Raw genomic sequence first — 22132 nt, 5'->3', positions numbered from 1 at the left:
ACACACACAATCCAGAAAAACACACAGACACAGGCCCACGATCTTACCCGTCATGTCTCAAGTTGACTGTGCACTCCTCAATCTCGCCGAAGACTTCAAAGCGGCGTTTGAGCTCCGTGCGTGTGCTGTCGGCACGGAGACGTCCCACATACACCACTCGCCTCTCCTCCTGGTCATAAAGGGAACGAGAGAGAAGAGATTAGTCTAACATGGTGCTTCTGCTTTCTTTTTCCCTCTTCCCCCTCTCCTTGACTTTTCTCAACCTCACCCCATGACTGTAATTAACATCCACCACTGTGGGAAAGCCAAGAACCGTCTGGAGAAAATAGCTGGAGGACTCTCCTTTATCTTTTTCACTCTGATTTGTGTGTGTGCGAACAATCTAAACTGAAAGAGTTGGTCTCTCACTTAAAGGGTTTAGTTCACCCAAAAATTAAAATCACGTCATTATTTACTCGCCCTCGGGTTGTTCCAAACCATTCGGAACACAAATTAAGATAATGTTAATGAAATGTGAGAGATTTCGGTTCCCCCATTGACAGTCTACACAACTGACACTGAGCAGTTTACTCCAAATTTTCTGAAGAGACATGTTTGCTTTATATGATGAACAGATTGAATTTAGGCTTTTATTCACATATAAACATTTATCAGTGAACATAAACAGAAGCTCAACCGTACTTGCTTTGAGACGCAAAAACAAACCTTGTGGAAGCTCAAACGTGCTGCATAACACAAGAATGAACCTCATTGGTTCTCGCATGTCAAGCAAACATGCTTAAGCTTCCATTTACCATAACTGATGTGTGAGTTGTTGGATGTATAAATGTGAATAAAAGCTTAAATTAAATCTGTTCATCATACAATGTGATCGTGTGTCTTTTTTAAGCTTCAACTTTGGTGGAGGGGCAGAAATATATTAAAAATACCTTTGTTTCGAAAATTGAACGATCATCTTACGGGTTTGGAACGAGGGTGAGTAAATGGTCGTAATTTTCATTTTTGGGTGAACTAACCCTTTAATGTGCAGATCATCTTTGAGCGGCTCATATACAGAATGGTCTAGCATATCACGGTGGACTATCCAAACAAGATTAGGGCATCATATTATTAGAGCTACAATACATATAACTTTAATCTCTGTTGATTTTATAGTACATTATTATCAACTAAAAATGACTTGGTTCTTTCGAGCTTTATAAATGTTGCAAATGTGTTTTGGATTTAGTGCAAATCTCTTATACAGTATGTGCAGGATTTGTAATACTTGCAGGTTGATGACTTTCAGCAATTATTTTCACTTATTCAATTATTTTGTGCAATTATTTTCAGGGAAACGCAGGGCTAAAGTAGTTCTAGCAGGTCTTGACTGCATTGCAGTTCCATATCGCTTTGCCAAAATTGATTTCAGTTATTTCAATAGGTCCTTACAGCCTGCAACCGCAAAAGAAACAAAACTCACAATGACACAGTCCAAGCAAATAAATATAGTAAACAATAGGATAAAAACGACAAATTATTGTCATGGTTTTTGCCACAAAATACGTTTTATTGTGTCCTGAAAGCACATACTCTCTCCTGCTCTCTCTCTTTTTTAAAATGTACACACGTACTGTATAGTACGGACACACACTCGCACAGAAACATTTTGCCAACGCTACTCTGACGAATTAATCAATAAAATAGTTTAGCAACTTAAAAGCTACATGACATTTATAACCAGTGAGTAGAGACACTGCTGCCGTGAGAGAGACACACAGACTCAGGTAGGCTAATTCACATATTCTCTCTCTCTCTCTCTCTCTCTCTCTCTCTCTCTCTCTCTCTTAACTGCATTAATAATTGTATCAACTGTATTATTCTGCTATCAAGGCTCAAGCCTCCGTTACTAGTTCTGAAATCACATCATGGAATTAGCAATGGCGGCTTGGGATGAGATGCGTACGAAGTTAGTCCAACACACAAGAGTGTTTTAAGGACAAAAACCTGACAAATGTCTTGAAATATAACATCGGAACAGTGATATATATACAGTGCTCAGCGAAAATGACTACACCCCCTTTGAAAAGTAACATTTTAAACAATATCTCACTGAACATAAAAACTATTTCCAAAATGTTGACAAGATTAAGTTTAATATAACATTTAATTTATAACATAAAAGTAAGGTTAATAATATAACTTAAATTACACATTTTTCAGTTTTACTCAAATTAGGGTGATTCAAAAATGAGTACACCCCACAACAAAAACTACTACATCTAGTACTTTGCATGGCCTCCATGATTTTTAATGACAGCACCAAGTCTTCTAGGCATGGAATGAACAAGTTGGCGACATTTTGCAACATCTATCTTTTTCCATTCTTCAAGAATGACCTCTTTTAAAAAGGATGGAGAGTGATTCTCAACTTGTCTCTTCAGAATTCCCCATAGGTGTTCGATTGGGTCTGGATCACTTTCACCCTGTTCTTCTTCAGAAATCCAACAGTGGCCTTAGATGTGTGTTTAGGATCATTGTCATGTTAGAAAAGTGCACGACAACCAAGGGCACGGAGTGATGGTAGCATCTTCTCTTTCAGTATAGAGCAGTACATCTGTGAATTCAGGATGCCATCAATGAAATGCAGCTCCCCGACACCAGCAGCACTCATGCAGCCCCACATTGTATTCCTCACCTTTGCGATGCCATCCAGTTTTGAAGCCATCAGTTCCAAAAACAAAAATCTTGATCTCATCACTAGAGTATAGAGTCTATACTCTAGAGCAGGGATTCCCAAAGTGTGGTGCGCGCATCCTAGTAGTCTTCATCTTTGTCATCATGGGCCCTGGCAAACTCTAGGCGGGCTTTTTTGTGCCTGGGATTTTTGAAAGGCTTCTTTCGTGGACAGCACCCATGCTTGCCATTCCTCTGCAGTGTACGCTGTATTGTGTCAAGGGAAATAGAAACTCCAGTTTGGCTTTCTACTTCTTTAGATAACTGCAGTGAACTTGCACGCCAATTTTCTTCAACCCTTCTCATCAGAAGACACTTCTGTCGAGGTGATAACTTCTGTGGGTGATCTGAATGTCTCTGTGAGATGGTTGCAGTTCCATCTTTTTTAAATTTTTGTACCACTTTTGCTACAGTATTCTGACTGATAAGTAAAGCTTTGCTGATCTTCTTGTAGCCTTTACCTTTCTGGTGTACAGAAATTATTTTCTTTCTCAGGTGACATTTGTGACATTTCTGTTCCATGTGGTGCCATTGCTGACAGCATGAAATGGGAAGGGGTTTTAACACACTTTTATAGTCAACTGTCTGCTGGACACCTGTGTAATGAATAATTAAGTTATATTATAGAGTAATTATCTCTAAGTTATATTATTAACCTTACTTTCATGTTATAAGTTAAACAGATGTTATATAAAACTTAGTCTTGTCATCATTTTGGAAATTGTTTTTGTGTTCAGTGACATATTGTTTACAATGTTACTTTTCAAAGGGGGTGTACTCATTTATGCTGAGCACTGTATATATATATATATATATATATATATATATATATATATATATATATATATATATATATATATATATATACACACACACACATATAAGAAAGCCACCTGGGGAACAGCACAGTACATCAACCAGGTCAAGCAGGTCCCACAATAGACTGCACTTTACAAAAGTCACGTTACATGATTTGACTGATTTGCACATTAATTTTGGGATTTAAGGAAGAGTGAAAGCGCACCGCTGTAAAGGAAAGGAACAATATTCTTTTATCATTCATTTTATGATGTTACTTATTTTACACCGCCAACAAAATTATCATAAATACCTTATGAATTTTTGATATATTGTCCAGCCCTACTCACAGATGAATTATGTGATAATGCTAAGATTGTCACTAAGCTACAGCATTGTGACGAACCAAACATTTAAAAATAATCAGTTCTTTTATCCAAATAAGATGCCTAAATGTAGGGTGTTTATAGTTGCCAAGCAACTCGTCACATTAAATTAGAAAGCAAGTGATGTACAGTCAAGTTTATCATCAATTTTAGCTACAGGCTAATATCACTTTGTTCCATTATTCATTGAAGCAAAAGAACACATAGATTGAGAAAACGTAAAGACCCCACCAGGCTGAATATATAAAATGGTGGTATTTAATTTAGCTTGCTAATCTTGAGACAAAGCACAAGCCTCAGGCCTTATTTTGTGGCATTACTTATTCATATGTGCATGTACCTGCCATTATGTGTGACAAAATATACTTATGATCCTCAACAATAACCAGAGGTCTCTTGTAAGTCATACATAAAATTATGATTCATATCTATTGCCCCACAACAGAGTCATAATTCACCTGTGTACATGATGTCACCGTGTCACAACAACAACGACAGCTACAACAAAAACCTACAAATTAGCTAGAACACCTGGGAGGGGTGTTTCTTTTTTGCATTTCCTCCCCTCACGCTTCCATCATGTACAATAGGAGACAAAAGTGTTTGCTGAATTGGTGGTTTTGTTGCTGACAGCTGATAAATGTGGTGAGGTTTTAAAGATGACACCCTGAGACTAGCGCTTCATATGAAGCTCTCACATCCTTTGCCCCCCCAAAACCTCTTCTGACAGCTCAGCCGCCGCAGCTAGTAATTGTCTCGCTGCCACAGAACATGAAGAAAAAAGAGAAAAAGAAAAAAAAACGTACGCCAGGGCCGAGTCATGCGTGCATTATTTGACGTGTGCATTTATCAGTGAACTGAGTTGGAAAGCCGTCTCATTTCACAGTCTGGTCAGGCACAGCGAGAGAGAACAAAACTGATATTTCATCTCAGAGAACTGCATTTCAAATATGTAAGTGTTCGAAAATTAAACTGCTCATTTTGAGCCCACATATTAACATACCTTTGATTTTGGGCAATCTTATTTCAACTTTTCCTTCGATTGTCTGGTCGTAAGCATTTAGCCCATGGTGTGATTAATAGAATCTGGCACCATTCGGAAACGCCTCGGAGATGTTAAAAATACACAACTGGGAGATAAAGAGGAAACGCGTGTAGCCTGAATGATTCAGAGTGCCGTCTTTGCATGAGTTCACTTTTTGAGTGAGAGAGACAGAGATACAGAGAAAGAGAGAGAGAGCGCATTGGGATGGCTGTGTGCTTCGAGCTTTCTGTAGGCATACACAGTGATGGAGGCAGAGAAAGCCTGAGAGAAGGATAACGTCTGTGGTAATGTACGATTTCTGCCAGCAGGAGAGAGACCACAACTGAAAAACACCTCCAAGCATAATAGGGTTTTTGTCAACTATGGGCATGTTTGGCCCTGTGGACTTTTAGAAAATCAACACTCTTAAAACACACACTCAATATTTCGTTTAAATTGTCCACTAATAATGTACAACAGTGGACAGACATTTAAAACAAAATAATTCTGTCATGTTTTCTGAAACATTTTCAATCCCAGAGACATTACCATCGCATTTAACATTATTTTCATTGTTATTTGTTATTATTTCACACAAAAATTGATGTACCGCTCGATGGAAATAAATGCTGTGATGTTTTTCCATCAAGAGGTGCATCAATTTTTGGTCAAGATCTTGTATTGACAAGTCGAGCACTCTGTAAAGTCTCCTCCAGCACATCCCAAAGACCTTCAATGAATTTAAGGTGTCAGTTCATGTGTGAAAATGATTCTTCATTCTCCTTCCCAGCCATTCTTTCTCAATTTGATCTTGATGAATATTGGCTTTGTCATCATGGAATATGGCCATAATGTGTCTTCCTACATTTGTTTAAGAAATGAAAAGCTACACACTCCATTAATTACAGTTCCAAACATATAACATGCCAGAATCATAATAATCACAGCAATAATGATCCAGTCTTAGACTTTTAAGCATTTGCCTTTTAAATCCAGACAGCAACTTTTTTTTTGTTTTTTGGCCAGGCTGTGTAGATTAATATTAATTAATATTAATATTTGTATGATGAATTTTGATTAAAAGTCTGGGTCATAAAATCTATGCATAAAAGGAATTTGTAAAGTTATAAAAGTAAATCATGAAGGCAGAGTAAAAGTTTCCAAGAATGTTTTATATGCCCTTTATATAACAAAAAGAAAGTATTTTAAATCTATAGGTTTTAATAAAAAACAACCCCAGGGATATAAATGTGTCCATAGTTGCAAAAAAACATCCAATAATTTAATAAAATACTGAAGTAGGTGTACTTACTATTGCTTTTTGCCGTTGTCTCTCCCTCTGCTCGGCCCTCTCACATTCCCGTTTCTCATAGTCGCGTCGGAACTCTTCCTGCTTCAGACGCTCATGCTGGTATTCCTCGTAGCTGTCATACCTGAAGTTGAAAAGAAGGAAAAAACACTCCATTAAAAAAACACACTCTCTAGACACGCAACTGTAAGAAATAAAAAAAGAGATTACTTGTCAAACTCTTTCAAGGACTAAATTATCTTTACTAAGTGATCCAAAAAATAAATTTTAGGTCTTCTGTTGTATTTTTTTTCAAAGGGATTGTTGAAGAAACTTAAATAAAATATAACTGAGAACTCAATTAAGCCTTCTGAGCTGTGAAAGAGCAACCCCTGAGCAATAAAATTTTTCTCTGAGTACATAGATGTATTGTTTGCTGTTTTGCTCAAGTGGCCTTGGGAATCAGCTAGCTCAGAGCAGACTGCTTTCCATTCTTCTTAGCGTGGAAGACAAACAAACACATTAATAAGATGTCTCATTACATCGCAAAAGGTTACAGCTCCCAATGGCGGGACTCTTAAGGGAATATGGCAGAAATTTGGCAGCTGTGTCTGTCAGCACAACTTCACATGCCATTACTTTTTGCTTAGTTTGAACTTTACGTCCAAAAAGTGCAACTTTTTTCTACAGCCATTTGCAACAGAGGCAACATGGTGTAAAAGCACAATATGAGCGGACTAAAGCACCATCAGGGAAAAGGTGTAGCTGGGAGGTAGTGGGTCTCTAATGCAAGCTGCTCTTGCCAACGAAAGCTTTATTGTAAAAGTCTGAAAAGTTAAGGCCTTGAAATGATGTATCATCATAACTCATCATATCAATTAGACAGAGTCAGCAAGTGACTTGCTTCCTTTGCATAAGGACAGACTCTGAAAGTATTGCAGACACAGTACATTATCTTGCAGCACTTATTTAAGTCTGTCTCAGGTACAGGTCTATAATATCAGCATATATGCATTTTTATAAGTGTCACATCATACATTTATGCAGAGTATATTAAAGAGTAAAAAATAGAAAAGCATTTGCTATGCACAAGCACTTACCTGGGTCTCCGACCAAAAATAGAATGAGACTGGGGCCGAGGGCTTCTATAAATCCTGGGAATAAAAGTGCTATCGTCCATATTGCGAGGAGACCTGTGTATAAGCAGAAAGAAAAAAAAATAATAATAAAATTGTAACACCACAAGTAACTAACCCTAAGCCAAACCCTAACCCTAACTGTAACTCTATAGTAAGTACATGTAGTAATTAATAGTACTCAGTACTTATTTGAGTATAATTACAATGTAACTACGGCACTGTAAATTAAAGTGTAACTGGATGATCAGCAACTGAAATCTATATATAACTTTTAATAACTGAAATAAGCAATAAAAAAGGGAAATAAAGGGGGAACCTTGGAATAAAAAAGGGGAAAACGATGCCAATGGGACAAAGTTTAGATATATAGCACATAAGATGTTCCAGGAGCATGTAAACACGAACAATGGGAATGTCACTAGATATTTAAAATGGGGTAAAAAAATCAGAGAAATTTTCTGGATAGAGGTTTTGGAGTCTCCTTTATCAGTACAATCACTTTATCATGTGTTACTCTCTCTCTCTCTCTCTCTCTCTCTCTCTCTATATATATATATATATATATATATATATATATATCAAAAGGAGGCACTGTAAATATTGTCTTGCTTGCATGCTATCTGGACGTAACCCACTTTAAAGTGTCCAGGACTTCACTTACTGGGCGTTTCTTTCATCTCACGGGGATGGAGCAGGCAACGCTGTCGAGCAAAACAACAGCTGCTACTAAAAACAACAGAGCCCCATCAAAGAGTGCTGGAGAGAAATTAATCTAAAATTCAAGCTAAAGGGATGAAGGCCCATTGAGGAAACAATGTGAGACTTCCATAAGCATGACACATGCTTGTTTGCCCAAGAAATTACTATGCTGGACTCTATTTGTCATTCGCACTGCTTGAGAATGATGAGTTATAAAAATGTTCTAAATGAAAATTCAAAACTCCTCAAAAAGTTTTTTCTGCAATTGATGAAAAGTCAGTGTATCGCTATAATGGTGAGCGAATGTCTGAACTCAGGATTGGAACTGCTCATTTGGTGTAACAGCAAGAATGTTGCAAGTGTGTAGATGAGCAATTTGCCATCTAAGACACTGTTTATCTTCCAAGCTCATTTCATCTTGTGTCTCTCAAAGCCAACGCTTATTGTCTACTGTATGTAATTTTTCTCTGGTTGTGCAAAATCAGCCGTAATGACTTTAGTGTCCATGCTGTGAGACCCAGACTGGTGCTTTATCGCAATGACAGCCACAGAAAGATGTTTACCTTCTTTACAGCCCCTCCTGCTGAGACATGTGGATTTGTGTCCAAAAAGATTGCTAGGTAAACGTGTTTCTGAGACAGGCAGTGTAGGCTCACAACAGAACTTACCGAGAGGGAGAACGGCTGTCGGGAGACTCGGAGCGGGAGTATGGAGACCTGGAGAGGGATCTGCATCTGTAGTGAGATGAGGAACGGGAGCGGGAGATGGAGCGTGGCCAGCGGAGTGCTGTGGGGAGAGCTGAGTGGAAGGAGGTGAGACAGAGCTCCATGAGAATGAACTGCTTGAAGGGGAGCTGGAGGGCGACCCTTCGAGGAGTAGCTCGAGTGGAGAACCTTCCCCCAAGTAGAGCAGGCGCTCCCGGCCTACCTCCAGGTCCTCAAAGTCAGGCAGACCTGGGTGCATGTAGTCACCGAAAAGACCGGGGTACTCATCCCCAGAGTCACTGTCCTCTCGTGGCCGGTTGCCCCTCTGCTCTCCCACTACCCCACTATAGAAGGCTTGCTGAGGCTTTCCAAAGTGCTTGTTGAGCTCTTCCCGGATCTCCTGGTCCCTAAGTAGTTTCCTGCCAGCAGAACTGCAATCCACTGGCGTTTTGGAGTCCGAAGTCGACATATGGTCCTGTCCGTGAGCATCCGTGTCCGGACAAGCCTCCTGAGCTGTGGGGGTAAGGCCCTGAAGCTGCCTGGCCAGAGAGGAAGACAAAAGGGAGGCGGAAGACAATGATGATGTAGAAGTAGAGGAGGTCGGCATGTTCGAGTCTTTACATTCCACATGCCGGCCCTCCGTTGGCCCAGTTACCGCTGTAGCTGTGGTGGTGCTGTCTCGTTTTGTGCTTGTATACTGACAATAGTCGTGATCGCCAAAGACGCGGGGCATGGGCCGCTTGCCCCGACGCTCCTCTAAGCCCCCTAGGGGCATTGTGGAGGATGCCTTGCTCAGCTGGGCATAGAGCTCAGTCTGCTCTGGGCCCTTCCGAATAGAACCGCTGGTTGGCTGAGGGCAAGAGCCCCCATTGCTCAGCCTGGGCCTTTTGCTTGTCAGGGCAGAGGGAGAGCATGAAGAAAGCTTGTTTTTGAGTGATACTTTGAAAGGGTTCTCTTGACTGGCTTTGTGAGGAGGCGTGGTAGGTGGTGTCAGACCTGGAGGGAAGAAGAGACAGAAGATTTACCAAATGAGATCCTTCAAGTTCCTTAACAGTGCTTGGTCTGTCTCTAAGTGATTGAACGTGCACACACTGATTAAAATATTCCCTTTCATTTAGACCTAATCCTTATCCACATTTTATTGCAACCCTGACAGATTAATGTGACCTCAGATTGCACTGTGATACAGACAGAGTTACTCAATTAAACTTCCTCCAGACCGTAAACAATCCCAATTCATTAGAAAGTAAACAGTCAGATCTTATAATAATACTGGTGCTTTCGACAGATGCATGAATGCCTCACTCCTGGGACTCTGATGAAAGCACAGTGATGCAGGAGCAGTTATCATTCTTTTCATCTTTGCCACCTTTTCTCCTCATGAACCCCAGCCATCTTGACAGATTTATGTGCCAACAGATGGCATTTATATGGGAAGTCTTGAGATGTGCTGCTTTATGGCATGGATAATGCACTTGCACAAACAACCAGAGGTAGTTCCTCTTTATTTTTCTCTACTTCTCCCTCTCTCTTTCTATTTCAAGATCTCTCTTGATTTCTGTTTTCCTGATTCATACACATATTATGACCTTTCTATACATTATTTCTTTGATTAAAAACAGCTACAGCCATTTTCTGAATATTTTCAGCATCACATCCTTTTACGAAAATGTCCTGAAACAGGTATTTCAAAAAAAAAAAAAAAAACTCACCTCTTCTTTTCTTTCTTCATCTGTCTATGTCAGTCACTAAACTAAATGGATACAGTACTGCAGCCGTCACGAGCCTGATTCGGCATACAAAACAACAGTGGCCTTGACTAAATTTATCATTATGCCAATGCAATGAGCTATGAAAAGAAAGCATGCACTGCCAAAGGAACTTCTGCTGCACCAATCAAACACCATCTGGGCAAAACAATGCACGCAGGGTCATAAACCAAGGACCATTATCGCCTTTACATTACATTACATAAATTACATAACATAGCATTACATAAATATGTGCCATTCAGTTCAAGGTAGCCATGATGAATGCACACAGATACAAACACTAATCATATACTGCTGGGTTCTCTCGTCTGTTTCTGGCAGGGTGTGAATTACGCAGGGACCTCTGAACGAATTATTACTTAAAGCTTACAGAACTGATCCTCCTGGTAATCTTAAAATGCCACACAAGGAGCGTAACACAGACTGACCTGGGTGTCATATGATACCGTAATTAAAGGAACCCCCGCTCAAGTTAATCTATTAGAGGGATGGGGATTAGGGAATGGTATTAAATCTGGCACTTTCATAGCGCTGGCTATTCCGCAGGTGTCAAGGTGTTTTGCTCTGCAGTGAAACACCTGGCCATTTTCTAATTCAACAGCTCCATAAATATGGCTTCTCACACTGCTGTCATGATTACACGAACGGAAATTTATTTTATGACTCAAGTCTCATCTGGCTTTACACTGATTTGTACACTGATCAGTTAATCTGTATGATTATCAGTAAACACATATGAGTATGAAGGGCTTAGGGTAGTCTATAGGACAGCAGACACTAGGAGAATGTAAACGTATCCTCATCAGAGAACTTCAACTTCAAAGCACTTTCCCTCAACATAGCTGTAGTACCGAATCCTAAATCTGAATTGTATAAGAGTGTCTCTACTAAAAAAAGTGTAGCCTTCCTGAGTTTTTTTTATTTTATTACTATTATTAAACAGTGCTGTAGTTGGCCTCAGGTTAGTAGGCACAAACTTGTGCATTAAATACAGAGATAAATTAATCCTTTAGCCTTGCATAAGAGGCTGTAAAGGTGACCTCACATGACTTTTTAGTCTTAAAGCTAACACACATATTTAATACAGGGAATAAAGAACATGAATGGCTTGCAGAAGTGACAAAATTCCTCAAAATGTGTAGTTTCTCTAAACATTTATGACATAATCCATGTTTGAGCAAATACACCAGACATAGAGCTACATTTTACCCCCACGGCTAGGTCAAAACTGCACACTGAGGGCCATTACCTTGTAGTAAGTAAATACCAATTGCCCATTCACCATGACACATTGTGAGAGGGAAAGGGCAGCCATTTTGTTTTTATTGACCTGGAATGATTAATCTCTGTATGGGGGATACAGAAATAATTACCTGCATGATTTATGCTGAGAGAAAGAAAGTGAGAAAGGGGAGAACTGCTGAAGAGTTGTGTTTCAGCCCTAGCTGACATAAACTTAGTGGGTATAATTTACTTTAAAATTTAAAAAAATATATATGAAAAGACGAAGAGGAAATATAGAGGGAATATATTCTTTACATTACATTAAAAATGCTTTGGCTCAATATCACAAATGGGCCCTTTTCATAAATAGCAGAATTAACAGAGGAAATTACCTTAATGTCCCTAATCAAATTGCCAGACTCTCTGAAAAAAGATGCTAATAATATTGGCAAAACCAAATTGCATGGCAAAACCAATTAAAACAATAATCATGTCACAACAGTTTATCTCTGATGTATTGAAGCAGTGAGCTGCCCAGTCAAAAAGCATTAGAGTCTAAATGAAAAAAAGAGAGAATATTAACTCTTCAAATTCCAATAAATCACACAAAGAATGGAAAAATGGAGGACTGTGTAAAATTCTGACCATGTTCCATCAGTTCACCTTGAACCCTTTGGTTTAATTAAACTATCAAAGTAGGCTTGTTGGAGAGTTTGCCCTTTGCCAAAGAAGTCTTATCTTTACTACTGAATGCTAAAAAAAAAAAAACAGCAAGATATTTCAGATTAACAATCAGACAAATGGAGGAAAGAGGGAGCTTTTGTGCCATTCATTTGTCTGTTTTGAAAAGTTAGGATTTTTGTCTTTGGTACAAATTACATTTTCTTTTCTTGGTAATGAGCAAAGACCCTGTGTTTATTTACCTGGGGTTCCACAGATCTCCACACTCAATGTGCGTTCAATGGTTTTGTTCTCAAACGGAGATCCCTTGTGGTCACTGCAACACAAAGGGGGAAAAAATATATGAGAACAGAAATGGAGTGCTGAAAGTGTTTGTGTGAGTTTACAAATGGAAATGAAATTAACAAAAATGCCTCATCTTTTTTTTTTTTCTTTCTTTTTTTTTTTTTTTTTTCAGATTTTGTCTGCTCTACAAAAGTTGTGTAAAAACTCTCTCACTTACTTTGGAGACTCTGGGGTCAAAGGAAGTGGCAAGATGGTTGGTTTGGCTGCAGAACACAAAGGAGCATGGGTAATTAATTTACTAGTTCACACTGTGCCCAAGATATTTCAGGTCCACATCTACAACTAAATATCTTAGACTCAATCAGTGACAGCAATGATGTTGCAAATCCAACCCTGCACTGAAAGGCTAGATGACTCTCCAGCCAGAAATTTTGAGAAAAACCAATAGTTGGATTAACTTGACCCCATAGTTTTTGTCTTTATCTGACTGCATACTTTGTGAGGCAGGATGGAGTGATGGCATGTGTTCAGTTTCCCAGCCCATCATACAAGGTCCACCACATTCCAACAGTCAGAATGAGTAGAAAACGTAAAACAGACTATGACATGAAAAAGAATGGCACAAATGTTTCATACTGCTAAAATTATGTCTAACAAGAAGATATTTTGCATGCAATTGAAACCAAAGCAGAGGAAGAAAGAAGAGTCAAGGAAGCGTGTGCAGTTGCCTGAGGCTGCGACCGTCTCCAACTGCAGCTAGGGAGTATCTCTCAGTTAGACAGCTATATTACGGCAGCCTGACAAAGAAGCTTTTCAGCACAGATCTGAGTTTGAAATTGGGCACGTGATAGTTCAAAGTGTTACAGGCGTACCACATCTTTCATTTATAATTAATCTACATACAAAGGTTTGTGCCAATTCAGAGGTTTACCCTTTGGAGTGAATGGTGTGGCTGGCTGCTTCTGTTTTTGCTCCCAAGTAAATGTTAGGTTTGTGTTAGCGCTGGGGTTAGTGTGTGGTCAAACTGGGAAGCAGTTAAAGGAGGAGAGGCAAAGGAGAGAGGGCAGGGATGCAGCAATGATTACCTAACATTGGTGGGACTTGGTCATCAAGGTGCCTGCAGAGTGCCTGTTTTTGTGAGTCGGAGGGCGTGTGCTCTGGAACTAAAGAGTCTGGGAACAATGGGCTTGGCAGGCCCTGTGAGAATGACATGGGGCTGCCTATGACATATTCAAAAACATCCTCCCCGGCTTGGCCCACCAGATCATGCAAGCTGTCTCCTGTCACCTGTTCTGGCACGCTTAACCAGCTCTCTAGGTCTAATTTAAGATCTGTTGAGCACTCAATAGTGTCGGCAACACTAATTGTTTGTTTGTGTAAGCTAGGTGTTTTTCTAGGGTGCTCATGACTAGCTTGCTCTAAGTGTCCGTGGCTCTCTTGGTCTTTAGGAGCCAAGTAAGGTAGGTCTCGCCTTTTATTCTGGGGGACACTGGGCAATTGCAGGTGAGCCCGGTAACGGGCCGGTCTGGGCCTGGAGGTAAGCAGCTGACTGAGCATGGGGTGCTCTAGCTCTTGCCTCCTTTTCCTAATGGTCACTGTGATGTGCCTATTAGCACGGCCAGCCTCAGCCAAGCCGCCTGCCTCAAGGCAATGACCACAGCTGCCTGCATGACCCGTCTCTCTAGGCGGGAGAGAGTAAGAGTGCATGTACCTAATAAAGCGGGCAGCGGCCAGGCTGCCTGGGTCAACAGCTGGCTGCAGGCCTGGCAGCCTCCCCTCTTCGCCGGAGCAAGCATGGCCACAGCCGCCTCCACGGGACAGCACAACGGGAGCGGATTGCTCCCCTTGAGTACACCGCCGCCACTTTCCCGCCCCCTCACCAGCCACACTACACGTGCCGGCTGCCTGGCTCTCACCTCGCTGGGCCTGCAATGCCAGCTGCTGCTGCTGCTGCTGCTGCTGCTGCTGCTGTGATGATGGGGAGGCAGAGGATGTCTTCTTTTTGGAGGCGGTGGAAGAGGAGCAGGACGACAGGGACGAGAAAGAGGAGGTGGACGAGGACGATGGAGAGGAAGAAGATGAGCAGGAAGAGGTGCAAGCCCCTCCCCTGTCCTTGACGCAACCTGTCCAGGTGCTCTTGGCTTCCCTGGCTTTGGTCTGGAAGGCCTCGTCACTAGAGGTGAGGTACTTGAGCAGCTCAGTGCAAGGGCGTCTCATGGACCGGTTGGGACAGACCCCTCGTGGTTTGCTGTTCCAAGGGTTTTCTGTCTAAAAAACAGGAATCAGAGAGACAGAGAGAGAGAGAGAGAGAGAGAGAGAGAGAGAAAGAGAGAGAGAGGGGGCAGAATGAGTATGGCATGTAACAGGGGACACTGGTAACATAGGGAGATTAGAACAGGGGGTTAGCACAGAGGTGGTTTAGTCTCCCAAAAGGCAACGTGAGTGTGCTTTGCCCATCATCTTAATTACAAGGTCTTGGGACGGCTCCAGGAAGATCTACACACAGGCAGCAGGAGGAGACAGCGGTGTCCTCTGGGATACTGCCATGTGCAGAGCTCCAGAAACAGAGGAGTCAAAGTCATTATGGAAAATTAACTCCTCAAAGAGAGTTGCGCATGTGTGTGAGCATGTTTGTGTGAAGGGGAGAGAATTATGCATGATGTTGACCTCAAATAACTACTCATTTTTCTAGTTTACAACATGACTGGGCCTGTGGTAATAAATCATTGTTTTTGTGACAATGAGACAACAATGCTAATTCTATCAAGACAACTCAACATTTTCTTTTTTCATGGAAATGAGATGGTGCCATTCAGAAGTCCTGAACGTCATTAAGGGTAACGAAATTTTAGATGAGACAGCCATAACTCCTCCGTCACAGACACAACTTAATCAAGCTTTAGCTCCCTGGAGGGAGCAGACTATTTGTATAATTTATCAGAAAGGAAAAATTACATGAAACTAGCAGATGAGCTCACACACCAGGCCTTTGATGCAAGAAGTGCAGCGAGCAGCTACCTTGGCAACAGCAGGTGTTGGTCTGATCCGTTGGTTGCTGGCTGCATGGTTCTGTGCCTTGCCACCTGGGTATTGATTATAGCTGAGCTGGGAGTTAGCAGGCGCCAGGAGGAGCTTCTTCAGCTAAAACAGAGCAGAGAAACAGATCATAAGGATTACAGCTATGAATTTAATACAAAATGCAAAGAACTCCAAACAATATTTACATTACATTTATGCATTTTGCAGACGCTTTCATCCAAAGCCACTTACATTGCATCCAACGTATACAGTTTATCGGTTCATGCATTTCCTGAGAATCAAACCCATGACCGTGGCGTTGTTACCATGCACCATGCTCTGACGTTTGAGAATATTGTCTCTTGCAAGCCATTTACATGCTTATTTTCATAAGATTCTCTCTGTAAGCATCTTGTAAGTAGACAAAATAATTCATTTGATGACAGCAGTATCATGTGCATATTTTGGGGAAAAAATCATTTATGCAATATATGACTATATATGTGTGCTGCAAACTTAAACTTTAAGGATTTCATTTTGTAGGATATAAGTCAGATATATTAGCCTAATATTGTGGCAGTATGTCAGGTACAGCAGGTGCGATGCTTTTTCTGTGATACTCAGAATGTAACTATGGATTCTGATGTGATGAGCATTAATGTGCTGATACACAACAAAACAAATGCTATGTGGATTTCAACTTTTGCTGTTTACTGCTGGTTCATTAGAGAAAATGCAGATTAAAATAGTCTACTTGATTAAATTCGATTCTTTCAGCATATTTTCCATTGCTTCAGCTTGACAGTGTTGTGCATGTTCCTTTTTGCAGTAATGAACAATGCAATTAACACCTCAGAAACACTGATCTACTTTGATCTGCTTTTTCAACAGGCTATGGTTATGTTCTGTGCACAGACATCAATAGGAGGCAGCCAGAGTTGCTGTCTGGCTAGTCTGTACCCATTTTTGGTGACAGGCCTGCAGCATCTCCTTATCTGGGTCTAGTGAAGACCAGACAGAGGGAGTCAGGGAAAGTGAAACACTGTGGGACCAAGAAAGAGCTAGGGAAGGAAACAGAATGAGAGGGCCATGCTTCATGGCGAAATAGGATTGGGCACACAGGAAGCACGGGAGGAGCGTCTCTTACCAGGGAAGGCTCCTCTGGCTCTGGGGTCCGTGGCGAGCCATCGGGGGTGGAAGGACAGCTCTGATCACTGGCATTGGTCACGTCCCCATCTGCCAGGGCCTCGAACGAAGGCAAACCGTCTTCGTCCACTGGGATACTGTCCAGGGTTTCTGTGAGCACTGCCAGCAAGTTGGCCTCATTTTCCTCATCTATCTTCTTAAGGGGGTGAAAAGAAAAGGGGAAAGAGAAAGAACAGTGAAAGAAAATAGGACATTTTAGTCTGGAGAAGTGGATTTTGTTTTCAGACTGGGTGGAGCAGTGCTCTATAATCACTAATAGAGGATGGAGATTTTTTTTCTTGCTGCATACACTTTTTTTTTTTTTTTTTTTACTACAAAATCTCTTTCAACTACAAATTGCCTAAGCCACATGAGTCAGCACTGTCAGTCATACATTAAACATGCAGCTTACTGGACCAAAATAATATCTCCCCTAAGAAACCCATTAACTGAGCTGACACACAGCAACTACCCAGGGAAGTAGCGAGAAAGAGGTAAGAAACAATAAGAGGGAAGTTAAGTTCCTCCAATCCCTAACTCAGATGTCTCAAACAGCTCATCAACAAAATTCAAGCTGGCAATCCATAGATAAGGAGCCTTATTGTGAACTGAAATAGATGCAATATTTTTTGAGCATATGAAGTGTGATTACAGAATCAAATGCTAAACGCTAAACGCTGCTTCCAGTCTTTGATGTTCCCGTCTCTGTCTCTTCTGCAGATGGTAACACAGAAGGGGCAGTATCTGTAGAGCGGTGGCTGTGGAAAAGTCACAGGCACTGGAAGTTCCAGCACCAAAACCCACGGGACTTAGCAATTGCAAAAGATAAACACCAAAATTGCTGGGGGACGTGGCGTATGCAGGCCAACAAGAACAAATCCTTTTATGCACACCACCGGATTAGCATCGCTTGCTGATAGCGTTCGGGCACAATCGTGGTGGCTGCAGGGGGACTGTCCTCTTTAGATAGAAGTATTGCATTGCTTAGCCTCCAGTCCCATGTGCAACGATCACCCCGTTTGATCCCTTTTCTATTAATAGTTTCCCACGATTACACACAGGCATGTCCCTGTGCTCACGGGAGCAGCTTTTGAGACACCAAAACAAGGCCTTTTTTCTTATCTCACTCTATTTAAGAGATTTCAGTACTGATAATGCTAACGTTTGATTAGCGCACTGACAGGGAGGAAACGAGTCCATAATGCCCTCCTTGGGACATGTTTCCTAATTCTGTATTGGATTTGATATCAGCGCATATTTCCTAGAGATAACAAAACATTCACAGGGACACCTGAGTTCTGACGTAAAGCAGCTAGAAAGAAATTCACAGCCTGTGACTTAGCCTGCTGCTGTTTAATGGTTGGCTAATAATGTCCTTTCTTTGAGTTACGCTTTTGCTGTCTCCCGCAATTTGTCTTCTGCAACTTCATAAAAACCCAGGCAGCCACTAAAACAGAGGGCAATAACAATAAGTATTTCCTTCCAGCTAATTATAATCCTGGTTATTCAGGTGACTTCCCCTAGATGCTCATCATTTGATTTACAGCAAAAAAGGTTTTATTCAATTGAGGATTTTCTTTTCGGAAAGAGATTTCTCAACAGCAGCATGCATGCAAATATGGACTAGTGGTTAGTAAAACTACTTGTTAAGTGTGAACTCTAGGTCAGACTTTATCTAGAATGACAGAGGGTGCTCCAGGGTTTATACAGCAATCAAAAGTCCTGCCAAAACCTGCACTCCTCTTACAACATTGGTTATCTCTCAGTATTCTATGAAACAGGCTCAATAACCTTTGTCCTCCATTCAGACACATAATTCAAAGTGTAACCAACACTTGCAAAGTACATCCAGCCCAGTGCCAGAGTAGTCGGATTTGCCTGGCAACCTCTGGAGCCGTGTCCGCAGCCATCGATTGACTCTGGCAGCTCCAAAGAGAAATGGCCTTCAGTAAGAAGGGAAGAAAAATAGAAAGGACCTTTCCCATTCCGCTTAATGGACCCAACCGAATTAAACAGATCTTAACAATCGTGGGCTAATTGTGGGATCACAATATATTAACCTGCTCTAATTCTAAAGGGTGCCATTCATGGCTGTTTTACCACAAATGCTTCAATTAGCCATAAAACACACTGGCAAGCGCTTGGTAGTCACAGTCCATCTAGCTCCCGTCCTTTTCCCAGTACTTCAGAGGAATGCCAGCATTAACCATTCATTCATTATCAGGTGCGCTCTTTTGTTATCAGACAGGCTGTCTTTGAAATTGTCCTTGCTTTAACTCTTTTATTGAGTTCCACCTAAGCCATTGTATTCCTAAGATATAACTTATGCTACTGATAACAAGTAGGTTTTCTTTTACCCCTTAATTGCAACTTCAATGCAAACTGAAAAAAATCCACCCAATATTATTTGCGGATCTGAGCGAATACCCCACAGGTAACGAAAGAATAAAAAGATAGTAAAATATGAGGTTTGTATTTTTCCGCGTGTCTGCGGCCTTGCAATGACCGAGAAGGAAAACTCTGCAGGTAATAAAACCTAGAAAGTCAATTACTCAGAGTGGGTTTTACAACCAAAGCCTTGCACCATCACAAGGAAAACATTGAATATATGGATGACCTAGAATATGTGGAAAAAAGTTTAAAGTGAAGATTGATGGAATTTTCTTTCTCTTTTTATTCTTTCTGAAACCAAAAAATTATTTTTCACATCTCTGAAAATTGTTTTGTGCCATTCAATATGTCTATAATTTCTTTTTGTGACAAACAAGCTTGTATGACATTCAGAAATGGTTTAAGAATGCCTTTTAAATTTCAGTTCAAATTCTGAATTTGAATAGAGGTGGTATGCAAGATGGAGACTGCAGAATTGGTCATTCTTATAACTGTACATTATAACTTGGAATGCTGGTTAAACAAAGCCTCATCTGAAAGTTTTGAAAAAAATTTAAAAACTTTGAAGGTTTATAGGCCTTATGGAAAGAGGGAAGGATTATTGGATGGTGTAAAGGGGCTTATCATTGTCTAGAGCATAGACAATGGTATTAGTTTACCTCTGATAATAAATATCAGAGGTAAATAAATCCAATAAATCCAAGTAACATGCTGCATTATGTGAGCTGGGTCTGGTCATATCATTGTGTGCAGGAAAAGAGAGAGAATTATTGTACAGAGCACTGAATATGACACTAATTTAATTCATGGTCTGCAAAGGCATTTTTTGTCACAAATCTAGAACTGTAATAAAAAAAGACCACCACACCTTTTATAAGTCACACATTATATTGACATTATCAAAAACATTCCAATGTAAGCTTCCTTCAATAAGCCTAACCAGATTGTGTCACAGTATACGTAAATGGCACAGCAGTCATATGTCATACTCAAAAATAGGATTCTGCCAGTGGAATCACTAGAACTATTTCAAACCTCATTTCCCCCGCAAATGATCCTGCAAGCTGGGCACCGAGGCATGCCTGCTCCAGAGGCAATGATCACAGAGAGACGGAGTATGGCAAAGATTAACTTTTCATAACCCTCAACCAACATTACCACCCCCCTGACTACTCTGTCTGAACACCACGAACAGGAGCTTGAACAGGTACCAGTCAAACTCATCAGCAACATGAACCATTGCTTATTTTAGCATGTAAACAATCAGAATAATGCATACTAGGGAAGAGTAATCAGAGGGACATTAAAATATAATATTGCCAATTTATATGTGGTTGCAAGTGTCCATGACCTGATATTCAGAACCATAAACAAACAATTTCTACTGAGAGATAATCACTCTCGCAAATAGAAAGACACAAAGTGAAAGAGATGAAAGGGACTACAACAAACTGACATAATCTAAATGGATGCACTGAACATGAAGAGAGAAAAGATGAGTTTGCATGCTGTTTCTTAGCTGTGGTGCAACAGATGGTCCACAGCTCTGTTTCTAATGCAATTAGAATAAACTTAGTTTTCGGTGCTCAGACATATTGATGCACTACTTATTTTAGAAGCTTGCCCAATAATGCTGACACTAGGGTGCTTGGATTCCTAAAGGGCTGGAGTCTAAATATTTTAATGCAGTGAAGAAAAGAAAAAAACAAAACAAAACACACATCGTTATTCCTTTTTGAAGTGTGCATGTGAATAGAACAGAATCTGCAGAGGTAGGCAATCTTTTGTGAGAATAAACATATACAGCATGGTGATCATGCTATGATGTGCTAGACAGCCGAAGAAAATGCAAGCAAAGAGGAAAGGAGAGAATAAAAGGAAACAGAGTCTTATTCCAACGCAGAAGGGCAGAGGAACAGCCATGCATGTGGAAATGTGGACATATAAAGCTAGTATTTAAGCATGTAAAGTCGCCCTCTTCCTCTTGTTAAAAGTGCTTTGTTACCCTCCGAATCCCCCTCTGACCTTTCGGCTGTTAGCAGGCTTATAAGCAGCAAATCGCAGGGCGGCCCGTCATTTGTCACCCTGATATCAGCAGCAGGGCACATCATCACCGGCACTGCACCAAGCGCGCGGAGGAGCGACAACAAAGGAGAAAGACAGGACTATAGTTCTCTTTCTATAATAAAGCATATGTGTTAACTGCACAAGAGTCAATTGCCTGAATATATCTGTATGAAAGCAGAGAGCAAAACAAGCGCATACAGATTGCATGCCTGCATGTGTGTGTGTGTGTGTGTGTGTGTTTTATCATGAACACCTGCTCTCATTCGAGTATCCATGAGAAACGAGTGGGGTTACAGACTCCAATATCAAAAAATGTATGGTAATTGAAACCACCAAATGTGTGTGGAAATGCAGTCAATTTGATTTGGCTGCAAAAGGTCATGCTATTCAATTTACACTCAATGCTGAGTACAGTATCCAGCAAAACACCTGAAAGCAAATGATCTTATCAGAACCCACCGCAACGCTCTCACCCCACTGGATAAAAGCTATTTGCTGATTACTAAATAAATGCATTATCTTTTACCTTGACTTCCATCTCCTGTAGGTGAGGGAAGATCTACCAGACCTTGACTTTGTGAGACGATTATTCCCATTACACGTCAAACATGCTTCCCCCTTTTCCCCTTTCTGTCTGTTTGTGTGTATGTACCATGCAAATTTTGGACAATATGAGCAGAAATCCTGATCATCAATTTGCAACCCAAATAATAAAAACAATACACACACACACACACTAGAGTTATTTATATATAT

General features: G+C 40.7%; 1 protein-coding gene across 1 annotated transcript in view; it reads right to left on the bottom strand.

Annotated features, from left to right (window-relative positions):
• ppargc1a (peroxisome proliferator-activated receptor gamma, coactivator 1 alpha) overlaps positions 1–22132 on the bottom strand; it is a 48769-nt gene that overhangs the window by 9170 nt on the left and 17467 nt on the right. The window contains 10 exon segments of the mRNA XM_048186028.1: positions 48–169; positions 6236–6356; positions 7312–7404; positions 8718–8832; positions 8835–9749; positions 12673–12746; positions 12933–12978; positions 13801–14983; positions 15698–15856; positions 16881–17075. Coding sequence (XP_048041985.1) covers positions 48–169; positions 6236–6356; positions 7312–7404; positions 8718–8832; positions 8835–9749; positions 12673–12746; positions 12933–12978; positions 13801–14983; positions 15698–15856; positions 16881–17075 — 3023 coding nt within the window.

The sequence above is a fragment of the Megalobrama amblycephala genome, linkage group LG3 (assembly GCF_018812025.1).
Source record: "Megalobrama amblycephala isolate DHTTF-2021 linkage group LG3, ASM1881202v1, whole genome shotgun sequence".
Classification (NCBI taxonomy): domain Eukaryota; kingdom Metazoa; phylum Chordata; class Actinopteri; order Cypriniformes; family Xenocyprididae; genus Megalobrama; species Megalobrama amblycephala.
This window is presented reverse-complemented; position numbering and strand designations above follow the sequence as displayed.